At 46.8% G+C, this 13,387-nt stretch overlaps 1 protein-coding gene across 6 annotated transcripts in view; it reads right to left on the reverse strand.

Annotated features, from left to right (window-relative positions):
* TMCO4 (transmembrane and coiled-coil domains 4) overlaps positions 1-13,387 on the reverse strand; it is a 108,971-nt gene that overhangs the window by 61,299 nt on the left and 34,285 nt on the right. For 5 of the 6 annotated variants that reach the window (XM_017506179.2, XM_037730377.1, XM_017506172.2 and 2 more), the window contains one exon: positions 8,526-8,658. The exons of the other annotated variant lie outside the window; for it this stretch is intronic. In XM_017506179.2, coding sequence (XP_017361668.1) covers positions 8,526-8,658 — 133 coding nt within the window. The remainder of the gene's footprint in view (positions 1-8,525; positions 8,659-13,387) is intronic. 6 annotated transcript variants of the gene reach the window in all.

Here is a 13,387-nt window from a genome sequence, read left to right on the forward strand (position 1 = left end):
ACCCTCAAACAGAGGCCAATGCTGGGTAGGTATTCTGCCACTCAGAGTAAGGTACCAAAGTCACCCTGAGCCCACGGAAAGCCGAAAACTTTCTAAAACCTAGCCAGGGAATCTCAGTACACGGGATGTGCTACTTACCCAATGGATCCATCCTAACAGGGTTGCAATTTGAATAATAAAAAGACAAAAAATAATAATAGCAAGAGAAGCACAAAGAAGATCTTTAAGCAGATGGACCCAGAAGCAGCACAGAATAGAATCACGGACTCCGTCACCTCCCTCCTCCCCTCCTTTCCTCCCCACCCTGCCATCCGATCCCACCTCCCTCCAGGACATTTGGAAATCAGTTTCCTTCAGAATCATCATTGTGAAGATGGGAGACCTTGGCCTCGGAGCAATAGCTAGACTTGTTCAGACTTGGAATTTAAATGCTAGAAAATCTAGCAAAAGGAAAATGTTTAGAGTGAACTGGGGTCAGGTGAACCCTGAGAACTGCTGTTGTGAGCACTCAAGAGTCATGAAGCCCAATTTTCTTACGCGACATTCAGCCCTTGGCCCCTTTGCTGTGGGTGGGACAGACAGGTTATTAAGTGGGAACTCTGAACTGAGGTTGGAGTCTGAACCACAACTCTGTGAGGAGTGATAGCAAAACATGGTGATAATCAAAGAATAAAATCATTAATCTTTACTGAGGGCTTCTTATATCTCAGCCACTGGGCTTTGCACTTCACAGGGTTTATCCTATCCTAAGAAGCAGTAAGATTATAGTGCCTGTACTATAGACGAATTAAGGGATAACAGTCTTCACCTCCCCAGGGACTGAGGGAATCCAGTAACAGATTATCTGTGAAGCATTTAGCACAGCCGTGGGCACACTGCAAGTGCTTGGTGTGACCACGGATGATGTCACATGATAGTGGACCTCCCCAAGTCTCAGTTTCCTCTTTTCTGAAAAGGCAGATACTATTTTTTACCTTATAAAGTTGTTGGTTTGTAAGGATTAAATTCATTCCTTTTCGCTCATTCAATCAATAAAATGTTATTGAGAACGGATGGTGTGCTGTGCTTTCGCATCTCCATGAGCAGAAAAATGTGCGTGCTCAACCAGTACCTGTTTCCTTCCCATCTCCCTCCTCGTGATCCATACATTTTATTGAGAAATAGCTCCTTCTCCAGTCATCTAAAAGAAATGGGATTTGGCCAGGTACGGTGGTGGCTCGTGCCTGTAATCCCAACACTTCGGGAGGCCGAGACAGGCAGATCACCTGAGGTCAGGAGTTTGAGACCAGCCTGGCCAATATGGTGAAACCCTGTCTCTACCAAAAACACAAAAATTAGGTGTGGGGTCATGCACTTGTATCCCAGCTACTCGGGAGGCTGAGGCAGGGAAATTACTTGAATCTAGGAGGCAGAAGTTACAGTGAGCTGAGATTGTGCCACTGCACTCCAGCTTGGGCAACAGAGTGAGACTGTCTCAAAAATAATAAAATAAAATAAAATAAAATAAAATAAAATAAAAATGAAATGGGACGTGAGTTGAGCATCTGGGGACCTACTGTGCTTTTTGGTTCCCTGCCAGCTCACCTCAACAGACTTTTTTCCTAAGCATCTCCTGGGTGTAAAGCCCAGTGCTTCTCGGTCACTTCATTGCACTGAAGCAGAAACCAATAGTAGAAATCTCTGTGCACATGATGGATGCTGGTTTTCCACGATTGAAATTCATGTCATCAGTGGTGCGGGATGAGCCTGAACCACGTGCATCTAGCACAGTGGGAGGCAGGAGGGCCATCAAGATTGAGGGTTCTCTTTTTTTTTTTAAGATGGAGTTTCACTCTTGTGCAAATGGAGTGCAATGGCGTGATCTTGGCTCACCACAACCTCCGCCTCCCAGGTTCGTGATTCTCCTGCCTCAGCCTGCTGCATAGCTGGTATTACAGGCATGTGCCACCATGCCCGGCTAACTTTGTATTTTTAGTAGAGATGGGGTTTCTCCATGTTGGTCAGGCTGGTCTCGAACTCTCGACCTCAGGTGATCTGCCCGCCTTGGCCTCCCAAAGTGCCGGGATTACAGCTGTGAGCCACTGTGCCTGGCCAAGATTGAGGGTTCTAATGTCAGGATTCAGGCTCTGTGGATGTAGGCATGCATCCCAGCTCTGCTGTTGTGGTAGCTGTATCACCATTCACCACATATTCAGTTATTCCTCTCTACATAAAGATTATGCATGCCTGCCCTATCAAACTGAGTGGTCATATGACCAGCTTTAGCCAATAAACTGTAAGTGGAGGTGATACGTGTTACTTCTGGCAGAATCTTTTTTCTTTCTTTTTTTGAGACAAGGTCTGGCTCGGTTGCCCAGGCTGGAGTGCCGTGGAGGGATCTTGGCTCACTGCAACCTCCACCTCTCAGGTTCAAGTGATCCTCCTGTCTCAGCCTCCCAAGTAGCTGGGACTATAGGTACATGCCACCATGCTTGGCTAATTTTTGTATTTTTTGTAGAGATGGGGTTTTGCCATGTTGCCCAGGCTGGTCTCAAACTCCTGGGCTCAAGTGATCCATCTGCCTCAGCCTCCCAAAGTGTTGGGACTACAGGTGTGAGCCACAGTGCCTGGACAACTGGCAGAATTTTTAAAGCCAGGGCAGGAAAGTGACTAATCTTTTTTCTCTCTGCCCTGAGACCAGCAATGATCTAGATGGGGTCACTCTGTCAGCCTGGGACCCAGAACCAAGACAATGTGAATTCAAGCCACATTGATGTGAATCCAGCCACAATGTGAATCCAGCCAATCTGCAATGGACACGCAGTATGAACAAGAAATATGCTTTTAATCCTGTAAGCTGCTGAGGCTTATTTGGAAGTCACTTGTTATGGCAGCAAAACCTAAACTATCCCTGCCATAGACAGAACCACTTAATAACTTTGTGACTATGCACAAATTACTTGTCATATCTGAGTTTCCTCAACCAACAAATGGGGATAACAATAGTATTGAATTGCCAGGGGTATTGTGAGGGCTAAATGAGACAGAGACACTGAGACGTAGTGACTAGCATCCTGTAAGTATTTAATATGTTTATTGCTATTATCACTCTTTTCATTATTATTGTAATAATCCCCTCCTAAACACAGGCTAGGGATATACTTTGACCCTTAATTGCCTTGACCCATAATTGATAACTCTTAATTCAGTTCAAAGTGGAAGGCTGGAGATTACTGATTTTCAGCAGAGTTCAAGGCTGAAGAAAAAATTCAAGTTGCTGACGATATACGATGAGAATGTGCAACTAGGCAAGCATGAACTTGCTGGATCATCTAATTTTTCTGAGTCTTGATTTTTCTCACTTAGGAAACGTAAATCTCAAATGACCCATGGATGGATGATGAGATGGCACCACTGCAGTGGCCGATGCCATGTATTAATAGAAAAATATAACCATGACTACTTACCTCCCTCTCCTCTTCCCTCCTTGCCCACCTGGCTGTCTTCAGGACACTGTCACCTCTCCCCAGCGTGACACTCACACCCTCTGTGTCCTGACCCCTGTCTCCCCCTCTAGCTTCAATTCTCATCACTCCCTCACTTACACATCACCCTTGGGAAATACTGAGCTGCCTCCAGCCACCTGCTGTCTCCTGGCCATCAAGGACTTTCCCACCTTCCTGTAACAAGTTCAACATTACTCAGCCTTCAGGAGTCAGCTGAGGTGGGACACATCCTCCAGGAAGACTGTCCGAAACCCCAAGGTTGCTCAGACGCCCTGACTCTTGGCCCCCTGACCCTCTGTGCCACATTGTCCTGGAATACTACACCAGTGATTTTCAGAGGGTGGGCATCAGAATCACCAGGGGGTACCGGTTAAAAACACAGCTTCCTGGAGCAGAATCTCTGGGTGTAAGGACGAAGATTCTATATCGGTAACAAGCTCCGCCTCCAGGGATTCTGCTGTAACTCAAGTTTGAAATTTGCTGAGCTAAGTTCTCAGAGCACAGACCAAGCCATTTCCAATTCCCCACCCTCAGCAGCTGGCCCTGGGCTTGGAAACTAGAGGGCACTCAGGAAATCTTTCTTGTAAAGAGCCTAATTATTCCAACAGGATTGAAGGTGACCACTTTGCTCCGGTGATATACTCCCCAACTCACTGTCTACATCTCTGAAAATCAGAGAGGTACAGAATGGACATGTTAGCTAAATAAAAATACCTAGGCTGGGCATGGTGGCTCATGCCTGCAATCCTAGCACTTTGGGAGGCTGAGGGGGGAGGATACCCTGAGCCTAGGAGTTTCAGACCAGCCTGGGCAATAGGACGAAAACCTGTCCCTACAAAAATAAAAAAATTAGCTGGGCATGGTGGTGCACACCTGTAGTCCACACCACTTGGAAGGCTGAAGTGGGAGGATTGCTTGAGCCCGTGACGTTGAGGCTGCAGTGAGTGTGATCATGCCACTGCACTCCAGTCTGGGTGACAGAGTAAGACTCTGTCTCCCCATCTCCCCCCAGAAAAGTTTATAAGCATTTGTGGATTGAAAAAGAAGATATTTTCCCTAAAGTTACTTGGCTAAGGCTCTCTCCTAATGTTCAGCTGAATGGCCAATCTATTTCCTTGATAATTTCAGTATTTGCACACTTTTAATAATTGTTTTGTACATAAAATAGCTTTCCCAGGCATCATTCATTATTGCAGCACTTCACTCTTGCAATTACTTCAATTGTCTGAATCTCAATACTGAAGGCAAAAGGGAGATGTTTGCGCTGAGTCACATTTACGATGCTTCCTTCCTTTTCCTTGGAAGTCAAAACTCAGAGAACAACACTAAATCTGAATGACAGCCTTGCTCTCATCACTGACTGCCTGCTGATTAGACACGATGGCACCCTACACCGTCATACAATCGCGGTCATGCTGAAAAGGCAGAAGCCAACCTGAGTTGCCATTTCCATGTCAGCTGCCCGAAGACAAAGGCTGAAACCACATACAGATTTGGGCCAAATCTCAGGCTGCAGCCAGATACCTCCTGAAGAGCAAGACACCCGCAATGCCCATCTCATAGATCCACAGATCAGTCTTACTCTCTGCCATCTTATCTCCATGAAAGGGTGTTTCCTGTCCTTATCTTCACCATCACCTTCTGTTTTTAAATCACTTTTTCATGTTGACAGATAGAGAGAGCTTATCACTGAGAGGTCTATAGACACTTTCCTAGTAAAAGCCTGGATGGCCCCATAAAATAAGTCTTTCCTGTTTTCTTCAGAATTAAGGAGAAACCCTGCCACTGTCAGCCAGGCCTTGAAGGACACAGTGAGGGCCATTCAGAGTGGACATCGTGGTTGAATCAGATGCTGCTGGCCAGCTGTGTGACCTTGGCTAAGTTATGCCACCTCTTTGACTTTATTTCTTTATGTGCGAACACTTGGGGGGCTGTTATGAGGATCGAATGAGACAGCCTTTTGTGTCTGCATCTAGCAGGCATTCAAGAAAAATCTGATGCTGCCAACGTTCTTATGATATGAATGGTATCTTTTTTTATTTCTAATTTTCATTTTAATTATTTTGAGACAGAGTTTCATTCTTGTTGCCCAGGCTGGAGTGCAATGGTGTGATCTTGGCTCACTGTAACCTCCGCCTCCTGGGTTTAAGCGATTCTCCTGCCTCAGCCTCCCAAGTAGCTGGGATTATAGGCACCTGCCATCACGCCCAGCTAGTTTTTGTATTTTCAGTAGAGACAGGGTTTCACCATGTTGGTCAGGCTGGTCTAGAACTCCTGACCTCAGGTGATCCACTTGCCTCAGCCTCCCAAAGTGCTGGGATTACAGGAGTGAGCCACCACGCCAGGCCTATGTGGGCAGTATCAACTCCAGCAGCTCATTAGCTCATAACTGCTGAGAATCTATTATGTGCCAAGCGTGGGTCCCAGGTTTGATATGTGTTAAGTAATTTAATCGTCTCAACAACTCTATGATAGCGATATCACCATTATCCTCATGTGAGACATAAAGAAATGAGGGACAGAGAGGAGAAGTGAGGTCTCTAAACAGGTGAGAGAAGCCAGGTGGCCTTAGGGCTCAGACGGGGAGCCAGGAGCAGAGGGTAGGTACGTCATACCCTAGACCCAGTGCAAACAGTCGCCTTGGTGTGCCCAGTGATGAGCTCACCTCCCGGAAACACAAAACCTTACAGTTAAAAGAAACCTACATAGCATTCAATCCCCTAATTGTTTATGTAAAAAAAAGTAAATGGATGCTGGTGTCCAGGGAGGGAAAGCCATGTGCTCAAGGCCACACAGAAAGTTGGTAGCAGAATCAAACTGAGAGCCAGGTCTCCTGGCTGAACAGTTGCTATGCCTTCCCTGAGTCTCAGATCCTTCCAGAGACTACAGAATCCAAGAGGTCTCCAAAAACAATTAACAATAATGTGTTAATTAACATAAACAATTACATTTGCGAAGCCTTTTTCTGGGAAAAGGGTCTATACATGGACAATAATAGGGCCTATAATCATCTATAAAAGGGTCTATAATGACACGATTAGAACAGTACTGTTAACAACAGCAAATAATATTTATGGACTAGTTACTCTGTCCCAGGAAACACTTTACATATATATGAACTCATTTGGGCCCCTCAAGAACCCTGTGAGGAGGGTGCTACTCTTATTCCCATTTTGCAGGTGAGGAAGTTGAAGCTCAGAGAAGTTAAATAATGGCCAAGCTCATGTGGCTGGTAAGTGGCAGAGCTGGCCTGTGTTAGACCTTCTGGTTTATCCCTTCCCTGACCTGGCCTGACTGGTATTATCAGAACAAATGGCTCCGGGTAATATGTTTCTCTCTGATAACAAGATTTCCAAATAATAACTGAGAGATTCCTTAATTTCAAGGCATGTAAGATCCTATAAATTTCTGACATATCCAAAGAACCTAAGAAGCCCTTGTGATTATGGTAACTGGCATGGATCCAGGTATTTCTATACTGACACAACTCTGGGAGTCAAAACTAGTACATTTACAGTTTATTTCAACAAACCAAGTTTCCTCCTTTCTCAAAGAAATAACCCTTTCCTTTGCTCCACAAACTCTAGCATGAGGGTGACTCTGGGTCTCAATTTGCTTTAGGATTAAGTTCCCAGCTGGGTTGAACTGTTGTAACCTGGCTGGTCAAAGAACACCACAGCAGCTGAAAACAAAACCCAGAGCTGGGAGACGTGCCTGCTACCAGGAATCTATGATTAGGCTGTGACTGAAATTGATTTATTGCTCTGGGATTAGATCCTGTGTAAGGTGTTCTGCAAAGACCTGAGCTCTGGCCAAGTTACCAGGATTATTTCCTTCTACACACTCTTGACCATACAGAGACAGCAAAGCAACTCTACAACTGATGGCTCCGGGACATGCTGGGGAAGGAGAGGACTCGACACCGAGCACTTGCTGTGTGCCAGCCCTGGGCTATGCATTTTACAATGTGCAGACAGACATTCATTCTCCCCAATGACCCTGGGAGGGCACTATCCTTATTCCTGTTTCACAGATAAGAACGTTGTACTTTAGAAAAGCAAGGCCACCCACCCAATGTCAAACAGTGGATGGGTGTCAGAGACAGGAATCGAATCCAGGTCAACTGTGCCCATGGACCAGGTGTTACAAGAGCCTGAGGTGGAACAGGGTGTCAGGGCCCCAGGATGTTAAAGTCACAGATTCAAGGCCCTTAGCAATCATTTATTTCCTTCTTCTTCTTCTTTTTTTTTTTTTGAAATGGAGTCTCGCTCAGTCACCCAAGCTAGAATGCAGTGGCGTGATCTCGGCTCACTGCAACCACAGTCTCCCAGGTTCAAGTGATTCCCCCAAGTAGCTGTTATTACAGGCACCCGCCATCATACCCAGCTAATTTTTGTATTTTAGTAGAGACGGGGTTTCACCACGTCGGCCAGGCTGGTCTTGAACTCCTGACCTCAGGTGATCTGCCTGCCTCGGTCTCCCAAAGTGGTAGGATTACAGGCATGAACCACTGCACCTGGCCATCTTTCCTTTTTTCTTGAGATGGAGTCTCACTTTGTCACCCATACCGTTTTGCAGTGGCACAATCTTGGTTCACTGCAACATCCGCCTCCCAGGTTCAAGCCATTCTCCTGCCTCAGCATCCCAAGCAGCTGGGACTACAGGTGCACACCACCATGCTTGCCTAATTTTTGTATTTTTAGTAGAGTTGGGGTTTCATCATGTTGGCCAGGCTGGTCTCGAACTCCTGACCTCAAGTGATCCACCCGCCTTGGCCTCCCAAAGCGCTGGGGTTACAGGCGTAAGCCACCATGCCCGGCCCATTTCATCTTTTCTTCTTGCAAATGAGGTCAGAGGCCCAGAGAGGGCAAGTAGCTGGCTAAGGCCACACAGTGAGTCAGGGCTACAGCTGTGACTCTGTCCACGATTCCTCCCACCTCACTGCACCATCTCTTAAAAGGAGAAGGGGACTCTGTTATCTGCGAAGTGCACTTAGGTGGAAATCCTTGGATACTGATGGGTGTCGCGCGACTTTCTTACTCAGATTCCTCCTCTTTGATTTCCTTCAGGCTCTCCAGGAATGTCTCTTCAAGGACATCCAGCTCCTCCAAGGGTGCCTGCAGCAGGGAGGTCATGTGGCAAACGAGGACTCGGGCCCGGGCATCATAGTGCCCTCGAAAGACAGAAACAATACCAGGAAAGAATCAGTATAGGTTTCTTTTTTTGTTTGTTTTTGTTTTTGTTTGTTTGTTTGTTTTTGAGATGGAGTTTCCCTCTTGTTGCTCAGGCTGGAGTGCAATGGCGCGATCTCGGCTCACTGCAACCTCCGCCTCCTGGGTTCTAGCGATTCTCCTGCCTCAGCCTCCCATGTAGCTGGGATTACAGGCATGTGCTACCACCCCTGGCTAATTTTGTATTTTTAGTAGAGATTGGGTTTCACCATGTTGGTTAGGCTGGTCTCAAACTCCTGACCTCAGGTGATCCACCTGCCTCGGCCTCCCAAAGTGTTGGGATTACAGGTGTGAGCCACCACACTCAGCCCAGTTTAGGTTTTAAGCATAGTGATGTCAGCAGTGTAACTGATAAAACTCCAACACTGGAAACATCCTAAATGTACAAACCCATTGGAGCCAGTCAATGAAAAAAAATGACACAGCTGCCTGGACAAAATATTACACAACTATTAAAATATTCAGCAAAAGCAAGGTGGGGCTGGGTCTGGTGGGTCATGCCTGTAATCCCAGCACTGTGGGAGACCGAGGCAGGCAGATCATAAGGTCAAGAGATCGAGACCATCCTGGCTAACATGGTGAAACCCCGTCTTTACTAAAAAAAATACAAAAATTAGTTGGGCGTGGTGGCGTGCACCTGTAGTCCCAGCTACTCGGGAGGCTGAGGCAGAAGAATTGCTTGAACCTGGGAGGCGGAGTTTGCAGTGAGCCAGGATCATGCCACTGCACACCAGCCTGGTGCCTGGTGACAGAGTGAGACTCTGTCTCCAAAAAAAAAAAAAAAAAGAAAAAAGGAAGGTGGTATGTCTCATCAGTCAAATGAGCAAAGATCAGTTTTTAAAATTTCACAGCTGTGAAGGAGATGATAAAAATGGGTGCTCTAGGACGTTACTGGTGGAAGTGTGCTCTGGTGTAAACTTTCTAGGGGTCAACTGGATAATATGTATCAAAAACTTAAAAAAAATACATCCCCTTTGCCCCAGGAATTTCCTTTCTGGAATTCTAATCTTAAAAAAACAACCACAGATGTAGATGATATTAAGTAAATAAAGGCACTACTGCTGTATTTATAATGTGAAACTGGAAGCAACTTGGAGATTTCCAACATCAGGAAATTAGTTAAATAAACTAACCACACCCATCCAGCTGAAAATCATGGGGCCATAAAAAAATGATTCCCAAGGAAAGTATGTAATAACTTTCAAAAATAAATTCTTAGCCAGAAGACTTTATGGCTAAGAGAATTTATGGCTAAGTGGTGGTATGTGCCTATAATCCCAGCTATTTGGGAAGCTGAGGCGGGAGGATCGCTTGAGCCCAGGAGCTCGAGACTAGCCTGGGCAACATAGCAAGACCCCATCTCAATAATAATAATAAGAAAAAAGGGACAGTTCTATTTGGATATTACACATAAAGAAAAAAGGGAAAATAAATGCTTATACAATGAAACAAATTTTTTAATGGATAGAAGATTAACTTGATAATATGTCACAGGGTCCCAACTAAGAAACAAAACAAAAAACAAATACTGCACAGGAAAAAAAAGTGAGGGGAGGCCAGGCGAGGTGGCTCACACCTGTAATCCCAGCACTCTGGGATGCTGAGGCAGGTGGATCACTTGAAGCCAGGAGATCCAGACCAGTCTGGCCAACATGGTAAAACTCCATCTCTACTAAAAATACAAAAATTCGCTGGGCATGGTGGTGGGTGCCTGTAATCCCAGCAATCTGGGAGGCTGAGGCGGGAGTCACCACACCCAGCTAGAATTCAAATTTAGTATCTTACAGTTCTGAAGGCCAGATATTCTAAAATCACAGTGTTAGCAAGGAGGGAATGTTTTCTTGCTTTTCCCAGCCTGCTTTCCTTGGCTTGTGGCCCCTCCCTCCAATCACTCCGACCTCTGCTCCCATGGTCACATCTCCTGCTCTGACTTAGATCCTCCTGTCTCCCTCTTGTAAAGACCCTGCGATTGCATTGGGACTATCTGGAAAGTCCAAGATAGTCTCCCCATCCCAAGACGCTTAAAGTAATCACAGCTGCAAAGTCCCTTCTTCCATGTAGGGTAACATATGCGTAGGTGCCAGGGATTAGGGTGTGAACATCTTTGAGGGCCATTATTCTATCACTTAACCCTCGACCTGGCTCAACCATCACCTCCTCTCTGAACCCTCTCTGCATGCTCCTTCCTTTGGCGGGGTCTGTGGTCATGTACGCAGGCCTCTCTCTCAGTATCTTCCCCATTTGACTGTATTCATCATATCTTACTCGACTGTAAGCTTAGTCATCTGTTTTTCCAACCCCTGTACCTCCCTGGGACGTGGCACTTAGTAAGAACTCAAAAAATGTTTACACAGTGAATGAACCAATGAATAAACTCTTCTGATTTTTAGGTCAAATTCTTTGTGACTCAAGTACTATGACAGGCTTCCCAATTGAATCTTTTTGACAGAGAAAGTGGCAAGGATGTGGCATTCAGCTACTCTGTACCCACCTGCCCTGTGTGCCCTGGCCCTGTGAAGACATGAGTTATGTAAAACTCGAATTCCCCAGTCCAGCTGCCTATCAGCATGACCTGAGAAGCTTGCCAAAAATAGGGTTTCCTGAGTTCTGGTAGAGGGGACCCTCCTTTCCCCGGCCTCATGTTTCCACGTGAGAAGCTATTCAACATGACGCAGCCCCTGAAGTCTTGAAGTTCGAGGTTTCAGCTTCTGCAAAAGAAATCAGTTCCTACCCTGACCCAGGGTCCCCAGAGTGAAACATGGTCTCTCGGGGCTGCCCTGCTGTCTCCTGGGATGAGGAGCTGTCTATGTGCTGGGGACAGATACCACACGCTCTATCTTGGGGTTATTAGGTTCAGTAAACTTCCATGGAAAAAAAGGAGATCCTTGCTTCCCCGTAGGAGCAAAGACTATTTCGCCCAGGTGATAATAGGGTTGTAGAAACCAAGCTTTGGCCGCAGTGATTAATTGGTGGCAATTAAAATTAATTGCTAATACATACTCCATTGGTCAAGGCTGCAGTGATTCATCTCCTAGCATGCAGGCTGCCGGGTGTATGTGCGATTAGCATTCCTGCGGCAATCTCAGGCACGGGTCTTGGTATCTCAGCCTTGTGTAAAGGTCATTTCAAAGACTTAGTGGCTGGGATGCTGGTCTTGGAGCCAGGGTTTCTATTTTAAGGCGTCTACCTTCTGGAGGCTCTAGGAGCAAATCTCCTCTTTTAGAAGGTAGTAGGGAGGGGGCACAAGTCCTGGGCTACTCAGGATATTGGCATTCTCTGGCCTAGGCTCTACTGCCAACTTGCCAGGGGGCCAACTTGCTCCTTGAGATCCTGTCCCAATAAAAGGTGCCCCATAGGCCAGGTGTAGTGGCTCACGCCTGTAATTCCAGCACTTTGGGAGGCTGAGGTGGGTGGATCACTTGAGGTCAGGAGTTCAAGACCAGCATGGCCAGCATGGCCAGCATGGTGAACCCTTTCTGTACTACAAAATACAAAAATCAGCCGGGTGTGGTGGCGCACGTTTTGTATTCCCAGTTACTTGGAAGGCTGAGGCAGCAGAATTGCTTGAACCCGGGAGGCAGAGGTTGCAGTGAGCCAAGATCACGCCACTGTACTCCAGGCTGGGCAACAGAGGGAGACTTCATCTCAAAAAAAAAAAAAAAAGTGCCCCATCCACCCTGGGGCTCAGACCATAAGCCTGGGCGGTGCTCTTAGTTCTTGTTTCTCTGTCCCAACATCCAACCCACCAGCGGATGCTGACAGCTGCACCTCCAGGACATATGCTGGGTCTGACCACTTCACTCTATCTCCACTGCCACTGCCACGGCCATCACTCTGCAGCCACAGCTGCCTCACCGCTCTCTCCTCTTTCACTCTTGCCTCCACACTCCATTTGCCAAACAGCAGCCACTGAGCTTCTTTAAAGTCACCAAACCGATCGTGTCCTCTCCCTGGCTTAGAGCTCGCTGACGCCTCCCCAGTGCACTCAGGGTAAAGTCCACATTTCTTTCCATGGTCTGTAGGGCTGCACATTATCTAGCCCCTTCCTGCCACCCTCTCCTACCTCACCTTCTACCCGTCCCTGCTTCAGGCAAGAAGTCAAGCTCAGGGCTGCCTCAGGGCCTTTGCACTTGCTGTTCTCGATATCTGGGAAGCTCCTCCCCCCAGATCTCTCACTCAGGTCTCCAATATCACCTCCTTAGAGAAGCCAGAGGCTCCTGAATTAGAATAGCTCAGCCCCCCCAGTCACCCCGTCTCCATTACCTCATTTCCCTGTATAGGTTTATTGTCTGGCTCTCCCCATCAGAATGCCTGTCCCACAAGGGCAGGGACCTTTGCCTTGTTCCTCGCTGTTCTCCCAGGGCCTGAGACAATGCCTGGAAATTAGTAGGTGCACAGTTAAGATGTATTGAATCATTAGCTGACTGAAGATCTCCCTTTCCTGCCAGGGTTCTGTGCTGTGTCCACCTGCCCCCGGCACACAGAAGACCTTTCCCTGCCTCCCACCTCCACCTGAGACTCCCTCTCCCTCTCTGGTACCCTCTGAGTTCTGCTCCTCCAGGGGACTAGGGGAGAGTAGATTATTGGGTTAACGCCTCTCTCCTCCCCAGTGGGGTCTTCTCTTACGGTGGTAAATTATCCTTAAATGTCATTGTCTTTTTTTTTTTTTTT

This window comes from Cebus imitator, unplaced genomic scaffold (genome assembly GCF_001604975.1).
Source record: "Cebus imitator isolate Cc_AM_T3 unplaced genomic scaffold, Cebus_imitator-1.0 Scaffold15, whole genome shotgun sequence".
In the NCBI taxonomy this organism is placed as follows: domain Eukaryota; kingdom Metazoa; phylum Chordata; class Mammalia; order Primates; family Cebidae; genus Cebus; species Cebus imitator.